This window comes from Taudactylus pleione, unplaced genomic scaffold, assembly GCF_031769625.1.
Source record: "Taudactylus pleione unplaced genomic scaffold, aTauple2 ptg000117l, whole genome shotgun sequence".
In the NCBI taxonomy this organism is placed as follows: Eukaryota; Metazoa; Chordata; class Amphibia; order Anura; family Myobatrachidae; genus Taudactylus; species Taudactylus pleione.
In genome coordinates, this window is record NW_028284519.1 from 964,130 (window position 1) to 984,390 (window position 20,261).

Sequence of the window (20,261 nt, forward strand, 5' to 3'; positions counted from 1 at the left end):
GGTTGAGAAAGTGTCGGCCTTTATGGAACGCTTCTTTGAGGAGTCTAAATGACGCACTACGCATAAGCGTCCTCCTCCATCCAGTGTCTTGTTTGAGTCAGATCCCGAGGGGGAGGAAGAAGAGGAAGAGGGGGAACTTCAAGAGGAGGTTCTGCCTGACGAGGAAGATTCAGACTCTGTGTCAAGTCAGGGCATAGAGGACCTTATTATGGCAGTACGACAGTCTTTGGACTGTCTGGACCTTGACGCCTCAGCTAGGGTAGAAGGGCCGTTTAAGGCAAGTCTCATTCTCTATTAGGCGGAGACGTTCCTCCCGGCAATTTCAGCTGTCTTCATACTGAGGGTTGAGAATTGGGAGGCAGACTACCTCAGCAGGACTACGTTCCTGCCAGGGGACTGGTCTCTCCACCCGGAGGTTTTCCAGCAGCTGGTCCAGAGATGGGGGCTGCCGGAGGTGGACCTGATGGCGTCTCGCCACAATTGCAAGGTCCCTCGATTTTGTGCAACGTCCAGAGATCCTTTGGCATTTGCAGTGGATGCCATGATAGTTCCCTGGAACTTCCGTCTGGCCTACATTTTCCTTCCAATTCCCATGTTACCAAGAGTACTCTGTCGAGTCAGGGAGGTTTCGGTCATCCTAGTGGCTCCAAACTGGCCGCACCGGTCGTGATTCGCCACGGTTCTCAGGCTAGCTGCAGGGCCGGGTTGGAGTCTGCCTCTGCGTCCAGATCTTCTGCTACAGGGGCCATTCTGTCATAAGGGCCTACCTCAGTTGGCTTTAATGGCCTGGTTGTTGAGACCGGGCTCTTGAAGACCAGAGGGTTTCCCCTTCAGTCACCAGGACCATGCTCCGAGTGCGGAAGCAGGTTTTCCCGCAGAGCTACCACAGGGTTTGGAAAACCTATATTGTGTGGTGTGGAGCAGCTTAGAGTACATACTGCCCAGTTCCGCAGGACAATCTTTCACTGTTGGATGTTGTCCGGGCCCTACGCATTTATTTAGACAGAACTTTGATCTTACGTAAGACGGACTTTCTATTGGTACTCTACGACGCCCACAAATGGGGCTGGCCAGCCACAAAGCAGACCATTGCAAAATGGCTCCGCTCAGTGATTTCAAGGCTTACTCAGAGGCGGCATGCCCGGCACCAGCTAGGGTATTGGCTCATTCCACTAGGGCCGTGGCGGCCTCCTGGGCGGCGCGTCACAGGGCCTCGGCTGAACAGGTTTGTCGCGCAGCTACCTGGTTCTCTGTCCACACGTTTGTGCGGTTCTACAGGTTTCATGTTTTTGCCTACGGGGATGCCCATTTTGGGCGGACAGTTCACTGGTCGGGCAATCTGAGCGTTCCCTCCCATAGGGGCGGCTTTTGAATATCCCACGGTCCAGTGTCCCCCAGCCCATACGAAAGAGAAAATAGGAATTTTGGGTACTTACTGTTGAATCCTTTTCTCTGAGTCAGGCTAGGGGACACTGCATTCCCTCCCTCACGCTCAGTGTTATTGAGTATGAGTCATGATTTTTTTTGTCATATTGACCGTCAATTTCAGTGACACTGAGTACTGCTTCTCCTTACCAGGCACTTTTGAAGTTGTACTGAAGCCCTAAGGCTTCTCCCTCAAGTACTACTCCCCTCAATGGGGAAAGCACTTGGAATGACCCGCGTTTACCTACTGCACCTGGTATTCCCAGGTGGTCTCCCATCCAAGTACTAACCAGGCCCAACACTGCATAGCTTCCAAGATCAGCATGTCCATTGTGGTGTCGCTGTAGGTCTCGCCTGCGGGTGGTCTGTAGTCGGCGATCTACCCACAGGAGCCACCGACAAGAAACCCGGCAAGACGCTGACTGCCTGCACCTCTAACAAGTACAACACCGCGCTATCCCAGGGCCCAGATGCTCTCTTCAGAGACCGGAGTGTGTGGAATGGGGGAAGCGCTCAGCGCCATCCCCCCTTTGATGCGTCTCTCACCGCCGCTTTACACTCCAGCTGTGCGCTGCTATAAGCAGCGCATAGTACCTATAGTAAAAAATAAACATATTATTACAAATAAAGGAAAAAATCCCTACGCTAAACCAGGGCTGCAGTGCAGCCCTGATAAAACGTGCCTCTCTCCACAGGCACTAAATGTACACTGAAGTCAGGGGTTGCAGAGGGGAGGAGTTATAGATTTCAGTGTTTAGTGCCAAATCCACACCTTCCCACTTACAACCCATGGTCCAGTGTACCACCGGGTTTGAGGAAAGAGAAATAATATATAGGGTTTCCAAAAGCAGTAGAGCCGTAAATTCCCACAGCCTAACCAATTAAAGCTGATTTCAGAAAAATGCTATGGAGGTAAAAACTTACCACTTTTCCACTTCAGTTAAGGACTCCTTGGATACTCGCATCTTAGTATGGAGGCCAAATATTTGCTTTACTAGGCTGGCTGGAATTGCTGTCCCCTCTTTCTTAGTAGTTACCGTTTTCTTCTTCTGTATATTCTTGCCAGCAGCAGGTTTATTCTTAACCCTTTAAAAAGAAAAATAATGAATACATCCGTGATTTCCCTTACCATCAAATTCCAGGCAACTAAACCAGTGTTACAAGCTGTAACAAAGAAATCTGTCCATAAAGCAGGTATTAGCGGGGGAGGGGGGTGCATGTGGCTCTAGGGCTGACTGTTGCCAATCACTGCTCTACTAGATCATTGATCAGTTTAAGGTGTGTACCCAGCTTAAGTTTAGCAAAGTTGAGGCAATAAAGCTTCATCTTTATAATAAGTGAGAAAGTGTGTCTGTCTGTGCTTTATGCCTAGGTTTGAACTTCATCAGGCCCACACATTGTCACACAACCCCTAAAAATGGAAACACTCTTAAATTATACCGATTCCGGGGCTGGCTCCAGTGGGAATTGGTAGTCTGCCAAATTCTGTGTAAAAGCTACAAAAATTATAGTTATGGCAGACTTACCTTGTAAACTCCTTTTCATCGAGGTCCATAGGGTCCACAGGGTAATGTGGTTGAAGAGATCCAGGCATCAAACAGTTAAATCTTTCAGCTCACAGGATGCCTTGGGTCATCCTCCATATATGCCACAACCCCAGGCCTTCAATTTTGTAAACAAGCCTCAAGGCAGGAGAAGGAAAGAGGACAAGAAAGAACAATCGTACACCAGAAACTCACACAGGATGAGGGAATCCGTGAAAAAAAAGAAAGATAATTTACCCAATGCAGCCAGGAGGGTGGGTGCCCTGTGGACCTCGAAGAAAAGGAGTTATCAAGGTAAGTCTACCATAACTTTTTATTTCTTCTTCAGGGTCCATAGGGATCCACAAGAATACCATGTGGGAAGTCCTAAAGCAGTTCCCCTAGGGTGGGGGGCGCTCCTGAGCAGAAAGGAGAACTCGTCACCCAAAGGAAGCATCCTGAGGCGCAAAAGTATCAAAGGCATAGAACCTAAGAAAAGTGTGGACAGAAGACCACATGGTAGCCTTGCATAATTGTTCAGCAGAGACACCACAACTGAATGCCCACGATAGCCCTACAGACCGAGCAGAATGCACTGTCACCGTGTTTGGGACAGGGAGATCAGCCTGTGTATACGCCTAAGAAATAGCCATGCCATCTCGCCAGTGTCTGCTTATTAGCTGGCCATCCTTGTTTGTGATAACCATATAATACAAAAAGAGTATCTGATTTTCTAACAGAGTTTGTATGCTCCACATAGATACGGAGAGCACGAACTACATCCAGGGAAGCTTCACCTACCGAGAGGTCTGGAGCCTGAAAAGCTGGAACTACAATTTCTTCATTTACATGAAAACTGGACACTACCTTAGGGAGGTAACCCTCCCTTGTACAAAGAACAGCTCCATTCTGGTGAAAAATCAAAAATGGGGAGCGACAAGAGAGCGCTGCCAAATCAAAGAGACTGCGTACAGAAGAGAAGAGATAGCGAGGAGAAAAAAAAGTGTCTTCGCTGTCAACCATTTTAAATCCAAAAGTTCAAATGAGGAAGCTTGTAGCCCCTTAAGTACCAAAGACTGATCCCACTGTGCTACTGGTGGGACAAAAGGAGGCTGAACTCGCAGAACTCCCTGAACAAAAATTCTAACATCTGGTAATTAAGTAATCTTTCTTTGGAACCAGACTATCAATGCAGAAACCTGCACTCTCTAAGTGGCTAGGCGGAGACCAAGGTCTACACCAGTCTGGTGAAAAGCCAGTACCCTGGAAACTCTAAACACCTTAGGGTCATACTTCCCATGGGAACACAATTGACAAAAAGAATGCCACACCCTGTAATAAATACGGGCAGAGGCAGGCTTACGTGCCCTAAGCATCGTTTGAATCACAGAACTGGAGAAACTTTTAGCTCTTAAGATGGAAGATTCAAGAGCTACACCATCAAAGTCAGACGTGGTAAGTCCAGATGCCAACAGGAACTCTGTGTTAACAGATCCTACCATAGAGGAAGAGGATACAGACTGTCTATGGATAGATTCTGTATGTCGGTGAACCAATGATGTCAGGGTCAAGCCAAAGCTACTAGTATTACTGTTCCGCCTTCCTGCTTGAATTTCCTGAGGACTCTTGGGAGGAGGGAAATTATTGGAAAGAGATACATCAGCTTTAAGTCCCATCTTACTGCCAGTGTGTCCACAAAGACTGCTGATGGGTCTCTGGACCTGGACCCGGACCTGGGGACCTTGTGGTTGTCACGTGATGCCATGAAATCTATGTCTGGTAGACCCCATTTGTTCATCAAGAGCTGAAACACTCCCGGGTGTAGAGACCACTCCCCGGGCGTGTATGTCCTGATGATTTAGGAAGTCTGCTTCCAAATTGAGAACTCCAAGTATGAATATTGACAAGATGGCCGTAAGATGACGTTCTGCCCAAATCAGAACCTTTGTTACTTCCTTCATTGCTACATGACTTCGTGTGCCTCCCTGATGATTAAGATAGGCCACTGTAGTCGCATTGTCGGACAGGATCTGGACCGGTCTGCCTTGGAGCAAGTCCTGTACCATAAGTGCTTTGTATACTGCTCGCAGTTCCAGAATATTTCTTGCCAGATGACTTTCCTGATTTGTTCATCTTCCCTGAAAAGGTGTGATGACCTGCCACTGTCCCCCATCCGCGAAGACTGGCATCCATGGGGAGACGCACCCAGTTTGGAATCCAGAATGGGCGCTCTTTGTCCAGATGATCCTTTCTTAAGACACCACAGGAGGGAGAGACAAACCTCTGGAGTGAGAAAGATCCTTTGGGACTTTATTAGATGGTACTGTCCATTCCACCTGGAGAGAATCAATTTTTGCAGAAGCCTGGAATGAAACTGAGCATACCCCACCATGTCGAAGGTGGATATCATTGATCCCAGGACCTGCATCGGATACCCTTCGCTTGCATAGCAGTTTGCGAACCCTCAATGATAGGGCCACAATCTTGCCCTCTGGTAGAAAGATCCTTTGTGCCTGAGAGTCCAGAAGTGCTTCCAGATGTACCATCTGCTGTGTTGGGGAAAGAGAGGATTTCTTCCAATTGACGATCCAACCGTGCTTTTGTAGACAGGCTATGGTTAGCTGAAGATGGTGTTGTAAAACCACTGGAGTTTGTGCCTATATCAGAAGGTCATCCAGATATGGTAGTATTCAGACTCCCTGACGCCTGAGATAGGCCGTCATGACTGCCATTATCTCGGTAAATACCCGAGGGGCTGTTGATAGGCCAAATGGCAGCGCCTGGAATTGATAATTTTGCTGTAGGACAGCAAACCATAGAAATGATTGTTGCTGGGATGGTAAAATAGGAACACGCAGACACGCATCCTGAATGTCCATAGAAACCATAAAATCCCCAGGGTCTATTTCCAAAATAATTGACCGGAGACTATTCATATGGATTTGGGTACATGGATAAACCTGTTGAGGGTTTTTAGATTTAGAAAGGGCGATGAGACCCATTCAGTTTCTGAACCAAAAATAGATTGTAACACAGGAACCAGTATGATTACCCCTGCCTGCAACAGGGAGTGAATGGCCTCCTGAAGGGCCACTTTGACTGCACCTGATGGAGGAATTGTGCAAAAAAAACTTCTGGGGAGGATGTCCCCGGAAAGTGAGAGCATACCCCTGAGAGACAACTTCTCGGACCCAGGCATCTGTTATTGTTTGATGCCAGTAATCCGCAAACTGAAGAAGTTGGACCCCCAACTCAGTGAGCTGCTCAGATTTAGGAAACACTGCTTTGACCACCTTCCGGTTTTTAAACACTGGAGCCTTCTTACTAGGGGCTCCACATCCAGGTCCTCTCCCAATCCTGTCTATTTCATCTAAAGGAAGATCGCCAGAATTAGGCCATTCCTCTCCCTCAACGTCGCCAACATTTATCTATCGTAATCATCACCCTCATGGCCTATTGAAGCCACCTCCTTTCCTCTTCAATAGTTCCTTAATACAGCTGCAAGACTGTCCTTCCCATCCAACCCACAACCCCCCTCCCTCCCCAAATCTCCAACCTCATCCTCAGTGCGATGAGATATAACACTGCACGACCCGGTGTTAACAACAACACAATGTGACCTTACATGCTGCATGTAACAGCACTGTGTTGTTAATTGCATCATCCCATCTGCTGTGCAGAACAGCAGGTTGGAAGATGCAATGAAAAACCCTTTGTGAACCACAGATCAGATGTACACACTTTACGATGTGTACGATATATTGTTCTGATCCGCAATGGAACTAATTATTATACGATACATCATATAGTATGTATACACACTTAACAGATATATCTGCAGATGATGGTTGTTCATAGACACTAAACAATAAACATCTGTCTTCTGGCAGCTCGTCCCGCTGGCCTCTGCAGCCAGTGTACAGGCTGTTGGCAGACCGTACGTACACACAGCACGATGCCCCAATATACTGTATCTGCAGATATATTGGGCATCAGCTGTGCACCAGAGCCGATGCAATATGTCTGAAGAATGTCATTCACAGACCTATCGCGGGTACACACTGGCCGGCGGGCACCAGATATATTGGCCGATCAATTGATTGGTCATTATATCTGCCAGTGTGTACCCAGCATTAGACTCCTCCAACCTTCAATGTTTCAGACATTACCTAAAAACTGAACTGTGAACCAAAGTCTCTACCGATCCACCACTTAAGCACACCCACCATCTCTCCCACCTTGTGTCATTCAAGTTTATACTTTAAACACTCCCTTTACAATGTTAGCTCTCATAAAGCAAGGCACGCTTTCCTCCGGTCCCCCTTCTCATCCTGCTTAATCCAGGGTTTGCTCCCTTTTCTGCCAATCAGTTTTGCTGTATTATGCCCTTCTTCGTGTCCTCTGCTATGCTAATCTTATCTGTATAAAGTGACTTTTGTTAGCTACTTGTATTACATTTCCCTTGTTTAATCTTTTAATCTGTGTTACTCATGCTGTGTAATGTAACTTGAATTAATTACATATACCCTTATTTTTCAGTGCTGCAGAATAAGTAGCATCCTACATAAAAAAAAATAATTTCACAGGTTGAATTCTCATTCTACAAATCTTATCTTGTAGAGATCAAAAACATATGTAAATTATGTAAATTATATATATATATATATATATACATACACACACACATATACATATATATATATATATATATATATATATACACATACACAAAAAGATACATACAGTGCATCCGGAGAGTATTCACTGCACGTCGCTTTTTTCACATTTTGTTATGTTACAGCCTTATTCCAAAGTGGCATAAATTAATTTTTCTCTTCAAAATTCTACACATAATACCCCGTAATAACAAGGTGTAAAAAGTTTTATTTGAGATTTTTGCAAATTTAATAAAAAAACAACAACAACTAAGAAATCACATGTACATAAGTATTCACAACCTTTGCTCAATAGTTTTTTGATGCACCTTTGGCAGCAAGTACATCCTCAAGTCTTTTTGAATATGATACCACAAGCTTGGAACACCTATCTATGGGCAGTTTCACTCATTCCTCTTTGCAGCATCTCTCAAGCTCCATCAGGTTGGATGGGAAGCAATCGGATTCAAGTCTGGGCTCTGGCTGGGTCACTCAAGGACATTCACAGAGTTGACCTGAAGCCACTCCCTTGATAACTTGGCTGTGTGCTTAGGGTCGTTGTCCTGGTGAAAGATGAACCGTCGCCCCAGTCTGAGGTCAAGAGTGCTCTGGAGCAGGTTTTCATCCAGGATGTCCCTGTACATTGCTGCATTCATCTTTCCCTTTATCCTGACTAGTCTCCCAGTTCCTGCCACTGAAAAACATCCCCACAGCATGATGCTGCCCCCACCATGCTTCACTATAGGGATGGTATTGGCCTGGTGATGAGCGGTGCCTGGTTTCCTCCAAACATGATGCCTGGCATTCACGCCAAAGAGTTCAATCTTTGTCTCATCAGACCAGAGAATTTTGTTTCTCATGGTCAGTCCTTCAGGTGCATGTTGGCAAACTCCAGGCGGGCTGCCATGTGCTTTTTACTAAAGGAGTGGCTTCCGTCTGGCCACTCTACCATCCAGGCCTGATTGGTGGATTGCTGCAGAGATGGTTGTCCTTCTGGAAGGTTCTCCTCTCTCCACAGAGGAATGCTGTAGCTCTGACAGAGTGACCATCAGGTTCTTGGTCACCACCCTGACTAGGGCCCTTCTCCCCTGATCGTTCAGTTTAAATGGCCGGCCAACTGTAGGAAGAGTCCTGGTGGTTCCGAACTTCTTCCATTTACAGATGATGGAGGCAACTGTGCTCATTGAGACTTTCAAAGCAGCAGATATTTTTCTGTACCCTTCCCCAGATATGTGCCTCGAGACAATCCTGTCTCGGAGGTCTAGAGACAATTCCTTGGACTTCATGCTTGGTTTGTGCTCTGACATGTACTGTCAAGTGTGGGACCTTATATAGACAAGTGTGTGCCTTTCAAAATCATGTCCAATCAACTGAATTTATCACAGGTGGACGCCAATTAAGCCGTAGGAACATCTCAAGGATGAGCAGTGGAAACAGGATGCACCTGAGCTCAATTTTGAGCTTCATGGCATAGGCTGTGAATACTTATGTACATGTGATTTCTTAGTTGTTTTTTTTTTTTTTTTAATTACATTTGGAAAAATCTCAAAAAAAACTTTTTATATGTTGTCATTATGGGGTATTGTGTGTAGAATTTTGAGGAGAAAAATTAATTTATTCCATTTTGGAATAAGGCTGTAACATAACAAAATGTGGAAAAGGTGACGCGCTGTGAATATTTTCCGGATGCACTGTACATGCATACACACACACTGATTACTACAAGTAGTGCAGTTTCAAATGCTTTGGCCATGTTTGGTCAAATATTTGGCTGCTTGTGTATAAGGGGGCTATGTACTAAAAGATCTATTTACTAAGTCTTGGAGAGAGATAAAGTGGATGGAGATAAGGTGCCAACCAATCAGCACCTAACTGTCCTTTTTCAAACACAGCCTGTAAAGTGACAGTTAGAAACTGATTGGTTGGTACTTTATCTTCATCCACGGTCTCTCCAAGGCTTAGTACATAGACCCATAAACCTTGGACAGAAAACGCGGACGGAGATAAAGTACCAACCAATCAGCTCCTGTCACTTTACAGGCTGTGGGGTATATTTACTAAGCCTAGAATGGAGATAAAGTGAACAGGCATAATGTACCAACTAACCAGCTCCTGTCATTTTTCAAACAAAGGCTGTGACATGGCAGTTGGGAGCTGATTGGCAGGTACTTTATCTCCGTTCACTATCTTCATCCAAGGCTTAGTACATGGAGCCATAAAATTTGAAAATTACAGTTAGGAGCTGACTGATTGGCACTTTATCTCCATCCGCTTTCTCACTCTTCAAGGCTTAGTCCATAGACCCCTTAATTTGATGGCCAGTACTACAAATAGGACAGTTTCATATTAGAGGATATCTATTTTCAGCAATAGTTGTGAAGACCATTATTTTCATATATAGAGCCTGCCATGTAATGTTACTTATGTACCAGAAGTCTGGCTGCGATCATAAATCAGGCCGAGGCGATTATAAATATTACGTTATGTTATACTATACACTAACTTTACCTAGGGTACTAATAAGCAATACGTATTGGAATTACAACAGATCGCATCTAGGCAGCACGATTGGCATAGTGTTTGCCATAACTGCATCACAGCACTGAGGTCTCAAGTTCAATTGCCACAAAGGCTCTGATTGGAGTTTGCATGTTCTCCCTGTGTTTGCGTGGGTTTCTTCCCACAGTCCAAAAATATACTGGTAGGTTAATTGGCTTATGACAAAAGTGTGTGTGTGTGGGTACATAAAGTAGGAAAAATAGATTAAGGGAGGTTTGGACTGCACAAACTATTTTAAAACATAAGGGGTTATGAAATGCTATGCAGGAAAAAGAAAATGCAGGTGCACACACTAAGAGTATTGATAGTCAAAATAATTATGAAAAGCTCAACAATTAACATAAATGAGGTTCTTCGCACATACAGTACTTGGCCAAAAATGCCTGCCCATCCACCACAACACGGTGAATCCAAAAGGGACAGCGGATATTGTTACTGCTGTCCGTGAGTTACATTTAGTACATAGCAGGGATAATCATGAAAAAAATTATTATCCCTGCTGCGATAATCTGTTTATTTTTGTTTTGTAAACTCCCAAAGTGATGTGTATAGTCTGTACATTTCCCTTTAATAGGTATTATTCACCCTACATCTCACTGTCCATAATGACCGAGCACAGAAGATGCAATAAAAACTGCCAGTGAGCTTTAACCACTAACGATTAATTTAATCTGAAACTTTTTTGTTAAACTCAATTTGCATCACCTTGGCCGTCATTGATTAGAAGTACAGTAAATAAGTGGTTTCCATCCTATGTCATGAACATGGGATAAGTTGTTATACTGCCATAGAGTAGCAATATGTAGGATAAGGTCACAGACAACAGTTGATGGTGATCAGACAAATTAACCTTTTTTTCTCTAACGGAATTCATCATGCATCTTGGACAAACTGCTAATAGTATCCAACGAATGTGACATGGCAGACATCATAATCATGTTATATAAATACAAAACATACATTACCAAACTATGATAAATCTAATAAGCAGTATATACTTACGTAAAGCGAGCATTCTTAATATAACTGGGAGTTTCAACTGGTCCTGTGAATATAAGGTGCTTGTTCATTGTTTTCTTATTTTTCAAAGTGGAGTCACCTGAAAAAGTCAGACGTTATCATCACAAAGGCGCCCATGCAGAGTAAGACCATTTCTCCTACTGTACCAATCCATCGTTATGGCTACTGGGGCACATTTCGGCTCCATGTGTATAGGAAGGCAGAAGATGGGTTGAAATGTGCGAGCAAATATGGACAAGGTACAGTAAGTAACACGTGACCAATGCTGACCACAAAAAGACGCATGATGATATTTTTAACATGCAACATATGCTCAAATACAATTTAGATGTTCTGTGGAAAGTTAGAAAACATGAGCCTGATAGTGTAGTAAGTATTAAGGATTTTATAGTGAGGTGCAAGGTAAATTATGTGCGTACCAAATAAAAAAAACTTCAACGTTTATTTGACATCCACTTATGAGGTTTCATAGGATAGATTTTTGGTTCTTGTTTACAGCTGAAGAGCTTGTGTAGGCTCGCATGTACCCACAATGAAGAGAGAAAGCAATATAATGTAGTACTTTGTGAATGCAGATCTCATAAACTAACAATAATGGACTGCATACCAGATAGTGGAATAGTAGTGGCATATCAATATAAAGTTCCGGGTGACACCTCTAGAGTTTGGTACGTGGATATTATAGGTAAAATGATGGGTTATCTTATGTACATTTTTTGGTGACAAGGAGTCCTTGTACACCAGAGTCCACTTCCAGGAGAGGCCAGGAGCAAGGTTCCAACACGTTTCATCTTACCCAACTTCCTCAGAGGTCCCCAGAGGAAGTCTGGCAAGACTAAATGCAAGGAGTACAAGGACTCCTTGTCACCAGAAAATCTGAACTTTACTTAAGATAACCCATCATTTGACCTATCATATCCATGTACTGAACACTGGAGGGATCACATTTTTCCAAATACATATTAGATCATTACCCACTGAAAGGCACACTCTTATCTCGCCAAAACAATAAATAAGACCAACTGTAACTAAACTCAATGCACAAAAATATCCTAAAACTCACCAATACCAATGTGACTCTGTGCAAGCAAGTTGCCACTAGTGCTGTTATGTGACGAATCATAAGTATCTTCCTTTCCTGGTACAGACAATACAGCCACATTTATGGATTGTGCAGTTTGATGACTATTTCCTTCATTACGCCTTGAATTCTGCATCTTGGGAGAAGATGTATTCAGCCCACTTAACTTTCCACTCCCAATTACACTGGACTGGTTCTGTTCATACTGTACACTACTTTCAACATCCATGATGTCAGGGTCAATTTCTTCACTTTCGCCACCATTTGATCTAATGCCTGTAGGGGATTTCATCAATGCTTCAGATTTTTTTATGCTTTGATCTGGACGTTTGGGTTGAACATTCACGCTTACTGTATCTGTTTCTGCTAAAATGTCCTCTGCTTCTTCTCTTTCCTCACTCACTAGAATGTCCTCTGCTTCTTCTCTTTCCTCACTCGCAATAGCATCCTCTGCTTTTTCACTTTCATCACTCACTAGAACGTCCTCTGCTTCTTCACTTTCATCACTCACTAGAACGTCCTCTGCTTCTTCATTTTCATGGCTGGCTTTAACGTCCTCTGCTTCTTCACTTTCATCACTCAGTAGAACGTCCTCTGCTTCTTCACTTTCATCACTCACTAGAACGTCCTCTGCTTCTTCACTTTCATTGCTGGCTATAACGTCCTCTGCTTCTTCACTTTCATTGCTGGCTATAACGTCCTCTGCTTCTTCATTTTCATTGCTCGCTAGAATGTCCTCTGCTTCTTCATTTTCATTGCTCGCTATAACGTCCTCTGCTTTTTCACTTTCATAATTTGCAATAACATCCTCTGCTTCGTCACTTTGATAGCTCTCAAAAACGTCCACCGTTTCTCCCCTTTCATTTTCCGCAAAGACGCCCCCTGCTTCTTCCCTTTCATTGTTTGCTGAAACACCATTTTTGTTTTTTCTCTGATGGGTTTTGTCTGAATTAGGAGTGGTGATTTCCTTAAGTAAAGGCTGTGCATACAACGCTGTGTCCATCTGAGCCACCTCATTTGATGAATAATCTGCTTTATCTTCTGCGATAGATTCGATAAAGCATTCTTGGGAGCCTGTGAAAAAAAAAATCAATCCAATGACATAAATTGAATGTACAGCGATTGTATATATTTGCTGGTTCAGCGTGCATATTTCTATGTATTGCAGGATATTTTTTCCCAATGAATTTACATTTTTAATTCTTGTTTCAAATATTGCTAAATTATGTTTTCAGAGACTTTAATCCTTTCCACGACTGAGATGATTCACATCGGATTTCTTACATTCTAATTTTTTTTTTCAAAAACTTTAAAGAAACAGTCATAGGACACTCCAGAAGGTCTCCCATATTTTAAGCCCTGACAACATTAAATGTATTTTTATTAATGGTATTGATTTCTAAGATACCACAGGGGAGCCAGTAGGGAATGCACAAAATCTAGGATACGCAAGATACACAAAAGAAATACACATAAAAACAAAAGGGTAGTGAGCATTGGCGTATCTATAAAGGGTGCTGAAGCAATTTTCCGGGAGATTTCCGCATGCTCAGTAGAGCTGTCTCTGGTACCATGGTTCAGGTGCAATGTTACCGGAGACCTGCACATGCAAAATAGACTCTGGCATAATGCCAAAGTCTACTGCGCCACAGAGAGGAGGGGGCCCGCATGGAGTTTTCTGCACACAGAACCCCTCCTCTCTTAAAATGCCCCTGGTAGTGAGAGCCTGGCTTGTGTTAGAACTTACATTTGGGTGAAAAAGGGCAGGGCTGAGACAAGAGGAGTGTGGCTGAGAGTGGAGATTGGACAGTAGTGGGGTAGTAAGTTGAGAGTATGGTAGGCTCAAGTAGAGAGATTTATTTTCTGAGAGGATGCACGGTGACAGTAATTTGCAAAGAGGATCAGTGAATGTGGAACAGCATGAGAGAAAGATCAGTCTTTGTACTGTATTTAGGATGGATAGAAGGGAGACTAATGCCAGAAAGGAGCAGGTTGCCTTGACAAAAGCCTGAGTGATGAGACTTTCGGCCTTCTTTGTGTGCTTCATTTTCTACGTTTGACTTCTTGAATAATAACTACTTCTTATTACGACAATAACCACTTAAGAGGCTACATAAATTGAAAGAGGGAACTCTCCGATTTTCAAATAAGGGTACCTCTGAGTTTACAGAGAGAGAGATCCCCCTATCCCTGGGCTTCATAAAGATTTCTGCAGTGTATGGGGTGTTCTCTGGTGATCACACATGATCTCAGGAGTCACAAAACTGAAAGAGGAAACTCCCCTCTTTTAAATGAGGTTACGTCCAAGTTTATGGGTGCCAGGATAGAGAGCAGTTTTAATACCCTCTGTCCTATTTCTTAAATTTTAGGCAAGATTCCTCCCTCTGTTTGAACATCTGCAGTGCTTAGGATGAGTTCCATTCATTAATTAGCAGCAAAGGGGTTACATTTAAGTATACATGCAGCACATGCAAGGGTTACATTTAAGTATACATGCAGTGTTAGGACAAAAAAAAATTAATGTCCAAAATTAAATAATTTACCTTTTAATTTCCGATATTTGTCTTCCACTCCTTGCTCAAAGTCACGCAGAGAAACTAAGAACATTTTGTTTGGCCTGCGGAGGAGACCGCTCTTGTATGTGGACTGTGGTATAGATGAAATATCCAGCTTATTCTCCAGAGATCTGAAAGGAAGTGAAAAATAGTTTCTCATAGAAGTTGTCAAACATGTTGATTTGAAAACTGAATGAAAATAAATTAAAGGAATTAAGGAAGAAGAAATATTCAAGGCACTTGGGCACTAAATAGTTAGTAACTGAAGTTTTTTTCAATTTTGCTATACATTAATTTAGGCAAGGTTACTTTGTATGAATACATACATCTTATTTATAGAGCGCCACAAAGCGTCTGAAGCACCTTACAAAGTGCATATACAATTTCTGTGCAAAATACATACTGTTCATAAACAATGTAGGATATAGGAGGTTACAAGCCATATAAGCTTTACAACATATACATGATACAGTTATGATACCCACAAAAGTAGCAGACTGATCCCAAAGGGTCATCGCTGCTATTGGCAAGCAGAAGGAAGTGACATCTTGCTGGTATAAACAGGTCTATTCTGGAAACGTCACCCTACAACTTTTTAGTATGTACTCACTTGTATTACGTGACACTCGCTGCTTCCAGTAACAAATGATTCCAGCGCCAAAGTAATGAAAATATGCCATGCAGGGAGGTTTGTAATGAATGTGACACCTGTTACACCTCTGCCACAGCCAATATTAGGTTCCATATTGTGCAGAACTGGATTACATGTAATGTTATTTTAATTATTTTGTTACAATAAATATCTTACTTTGTAGCATCTCTACATCTACTGTACATGTATGTGTATTGAAACAAAGTTTGAAATATTTTTTAAAAAATAAAGTCAATTGTATTACACCGGCCTCAGACAACTCTTATACCTGTAACACAAACCGATAGAACTCCAGTGCACAGGAGAAATATAAATCAGGTTCAACAGGAGAAGAGGACTTGGGAGGAAAAGAGGGACGGGAATGGTATACGGAGCGGGAGAACCTTTCTAGCGATTCATTTTACAGGTTGAGTCTCCTTTATTCGATATGATCCAAAATCTTAAATGTTTTGAGTGTCGACTGAGATAGTGACACCTTTGCTTTCAGAGCGTTCAATGTACACAAACTTTGTCTTGTGCACAAAATTAGCAAAAAAATTTAATAAGATTACTTTTAGGCTATGTGTATAAGCTGTATACGAAAAATAAATGCATTTTGTGTTTAGACTTTGGTCCCATCCCCAAGATATCTCATTATGGTATGCAAAAACTCCAAAACACTACTGGTCCCAAGAATTTAGTATATGGGAGACTCAACCTGTAATAGCAACATGGGAGAGGAAAAAGAACCACCAAACTAAAAACAGAATGACTTCAACACAGCAAAGAGAAGAGGCGATGATACTGGATCCAGGGATCCCATGTCTTATGGAAAGAAGTCAAGGAATCTGTACGAATGCTGTTCATCAATATTTTACAAAGTACGGTTGGGACTAGTTATCACCGAATGAGTATCTTGAATGCATTCTCTTTAATATTTAGAAGAATTTCCTACCCAGGACCAAATACCCGCATCCAGCTCTCCACCTACTGTATGTCTCCATATATGAGTAAGTTTACTCTAGCTTGGTAACGTGAAGGCATAATGGTGGAGAGAAGACATGAGGCCCCTGGATGTCGAGCCATGGTGGCAAAGCTCATCAAATGAGCTGAGGGATCTTGCAGAGAATCTGGCCCTGACATTTGGGAAAATGTTGAATCTGGAGGAATTGGCGGAATGTAGAAGTCGGGAAATTAAGTTTTGTCCTGTATAACAGAGAAGGTAAAGAGATTTCTTCAAACTCACAGGTCATTAAGAAAGCAAACATTGGAGGCATATTGAATAGGAAAACCCAGTGGGGTTAGTACCTGAGAGAAACTCAGAGTTAATCCAGAATGGAATCAATAGGGATGAGACAGAAGCCAAGTTATAAATCTTTTTGCAAGGGGACCAAATGAAAAGTGACAAGTTGACCCACTGGATACAGACAATTGACCAAAGTGAATGAGGGGAGCAAAGGAAACTTGATATGAAAGAGATCAGAAGAGAGGCAGATTCAGTATCTACCCATACTCGGGACCCAGGGGGATAGTGCATTTGTACATTTAGCTAGATGCATGGAAGTTGTTGTAATTATGTTACGGATGGATCACGAGATATTAGGCAACATGTTACCTTTTCTGTTTATTAAGTGCATTTCTTTTAATTACCAGCATGGCGGCCTGCGAATGACCCTGGTGTAATGTCCAGCTGTAGGTTTAATTATTTGTCTGAGAAGATGCCATGTGAGGGGGGGCTGGTAGATTTATGTATAGCCCATTAGGATTGCCAGCACATGATCCAACAGACAGATGTAGGGAGATGTCTAGATCAGGGAATCGATCACGGTTTATGAGAAGGGCAACGTTTAGTATGGTGACTCGTTACTAATATGACAATGTTCACATTACATGTTAATCTACTCCACAAAATCCTTGAAGACTTATGAAATGTCACAGACCCTAATCCTCTATATCTATAGATATCTCTCTATATATGCATCTCTTAGATATATATAGAAGTACGACAGAAAACTCTAAATATATAAGACTGTAAAAGATAGCTTGATAATTACAGACGTGTCCTTGCCTGACATGAGTAATCCGTCAGGGGGGTGGGGGTAGTGAGTGAGTGTATATATATATATATATATATATATATATATATATATATAGATAGATAGATAGAGAGAGAGAGAGAGAGAGAGAGAGAGAGAGAGATCTATATGTGGGCAGCACAGATGGTATTACTGCCTCACAGCACTGAGGTCATGGGTTCAATTCCCGCTACGGCCCTAACTGTGGAGTTTGTATATTCTCCCTGTGCGTGTGTGGGTTTCCTCCGGGTGCTCCGTTTTTCTCCCACAATCCAAAAAAATATACTGGTAGGTTAATTGGCTCCCAACAAAAATGATATGTGGTAGGGAATACAGAGTGTAAGCTCCGCTGGGGCAGGGACTGATGTTCATGGCCAAATATGCTCTGTAAAGCGCTGTAGAATATGCGTGCCCTATAAAAATAACTGGTTATATATAATAATATATTATTAAATAAATATCATATACATCTATATCTATCTCTATATAAATATAAGCCGATGTACCCGGTTTCACCCGGGTAGACCTTAGATATTTACTGTCTCACCACTCCAGTAACACATTAATCCTTTACCTCTATAGGAATACATCACTGCTATAGTAAGACATTACCCTCCCTCACCTGTGTACGAACACATTCCACTCCCTCACCTGTGTATTAACACATTATACTTGCTCACCTCTGTAGTAACACATTTCCCGCCAGTGTTGTAACACATTTAACAGTCCCCTCCTTCACCTGTGTAGAAATACAATCCCTCCCTCACACCTGTAGTAACACATTACCTTTACTCACACTTGTAATAACTTATTCCCCTTATCTCTAGAGTAATACATTCCGCTACTTCACCCCTGTAGTAACATTTCCCCCGCTCACACCAGTTGTAATAAAGCAATGCTAATAGGATGCACAAACAGCTTCTGCTAATTAAAATGATATGCGGCATGCCTATATTTTGTGTGCGGGTATATCTGCATGCAATACACAGATGCTCCGCGCTTATCGACAGAGCTCTGTACCTACGACTAGGTCGTTAATCGAATCATTCGCTAAGCAAGGACGTATAGTGTGGCCGGGAAGCAGCAGGACCCGGGCAAAGGGTGACGCTTGCCTGAGTGGGCCCCACCTCAGAGAGTGCACCACATCCCAGTCCGTCCTTTCCCTCATGGCAGGCAGGGTATTCTGTGTGTCCCGCGTCACAGCCACACCACCCTCTTGCAGCAGGGTCTGTCCTTTTATGTTTTTTTGTGTCCTGCATACTTTGGAACTGTAGTGCAGGCCAAAGTTAGCTGGTCGTAGCTCGGATCATAAGTCCGAGCGGTCGCTAAATAGGTAGGCCGTTAAGTGAGGAGCATCTGTACTCCGTTACAGTGTCAGCGGCTGTGACACTTTAACGTAGCATTTTGCATACAGATACACCCCCAGTTGCACACAGAATATAGGCATGCTGCATATCATTTTAATCAGCAGACCCTGCTTGTGCATCCTATTCACATCGCTTTGTGAATAAGACGCATTTGAAGGGTTAAGTGGCACAAAAAGACGCTCAGTGCTACAGTCACCCCACGGCATGGCACGACTAGAAGGGCTGTTTAGCGCGCAAGGAAGCAACATGTATGTTAACACATTTGTGTGACGGCTCCATTTTTTACCGATTATATATGTTTTTATGTGTACTTACAGTGGCTGCGTGTATGTATTGTCTCTAATAAATATATTTTTTAGTTTACTGACAGCTTTCTATTGTTTTATATTATGGATTTAAATGAGTAGTAGATTTACTTTGCTTTAAGATTACTAATTTTAACAACATTGTTTAAGAGTGACAAACTTTTATAATAGCTAGGTATTAACCCGATGCTGCATATTATGAATTAGCCTCATCCCAGAGTGTTCAGTAGAGAACCATTTCATTCTTCTCTGCAACAGGTGAACAGGGGAGACAGGTACTCACATAGAGAACACTGGGGGAGATGCATTATAGTGGCACTGATAGTGCTGCTATAACTCTACCTGCTTCGTCTCTTTACCGGTATACAATCGGGAAGCCGGCTGCCGGCTTCCTGACTGCTTTATCCCGCTGTGGGATAAATGACCGGCGTATATATCTATATCTAGACGCCGCTCATTTCCCCGATGCCCGGCATCCCGATCGAGCGGATGCCGGGCACCCTGAGCGGACAGCCGTCTGGGGAGAGGGTTAGGTTTAGGGCACCCGGGGGGGGGGGGGACTTAGAGTTAGGCACCCCCCCAGGAGGGTTATGGTTAGGCTAGGGGGAGGGAGGGTTAGGCACCCCCCGGGGGACTTAGGTTTAGGCAGCAGGGAAGGGGGGGGGGTTAGGGTTAGGTACAGGGGGGGAGATTAGTTGATACTTACCTTACCACGATCGGGATTTCCAGTGCTGTCGGGCTTCCGCTGCCAGGCTCTGCTGTTTTGTTGGGCTGCCGTTGCCGGGATTCGAACTCCCGGGCATGCGGCAGCCGGGATATCATACCGATTCCCTCTTTACCGAGCAGTACCAACGAGATGTATAGACATCTTGTCTGCTGGAGTGGGAGTGTGAAAACTCCCCCCTCCAGCGAACCCTGCCAGAGCCCACAGCGCATCAGCCGAGTGCTGTGTCTCACATCCCAGTCGACTCCACTGTGCATGCGCAAGATCTCACAAGCATCGAGAGATCTCATGTGCACAGAGCCCCGCAGCCGCAGCCAGTGCTGTCCTGCTGTGGTGATAGG

At 43.4% G+C, this 20,261-nt stretch overlaps 1 protein-coding gene across 3 annotated transcripts in view; it reads right to left on the reverse strand.

Moving 5' to 3' along the window:
- The window catches only part of CENPT (centromere protein T), a 121,765-nt gene that overhangs the window by 19,774 nt on the left and 81,730 nt on the right, over positions 1-20,261 (reverse strand). For 2 of the 3 annotated variants that reach the window (XM_088471838.1, XM_088471839.1), the window contains exons 11-14: positions 14,807-14,949; positions 12,246-13,337; positions 11,165-11,261; positions 2,350-2,511 (exon numbers count right to left, since the gene is read on the reverse strand). In XM_088471838.1, the coding sequence (XP_088327964.1) occupies positions 2,350-2,511; positions 11,165-11,261; positions 12,246-13,337; positions 14,807-14,949 (1,494 nt within the window). The remainder of the gene's footprint in view (positions 1-2,349; positions 2,512-11,164; positions 11,262-12,245; positions 13,338-14,806; positions 14,950-20,261) is intronic. The other variant, XM_088471840.1, reaches the window with a different exon arrangement.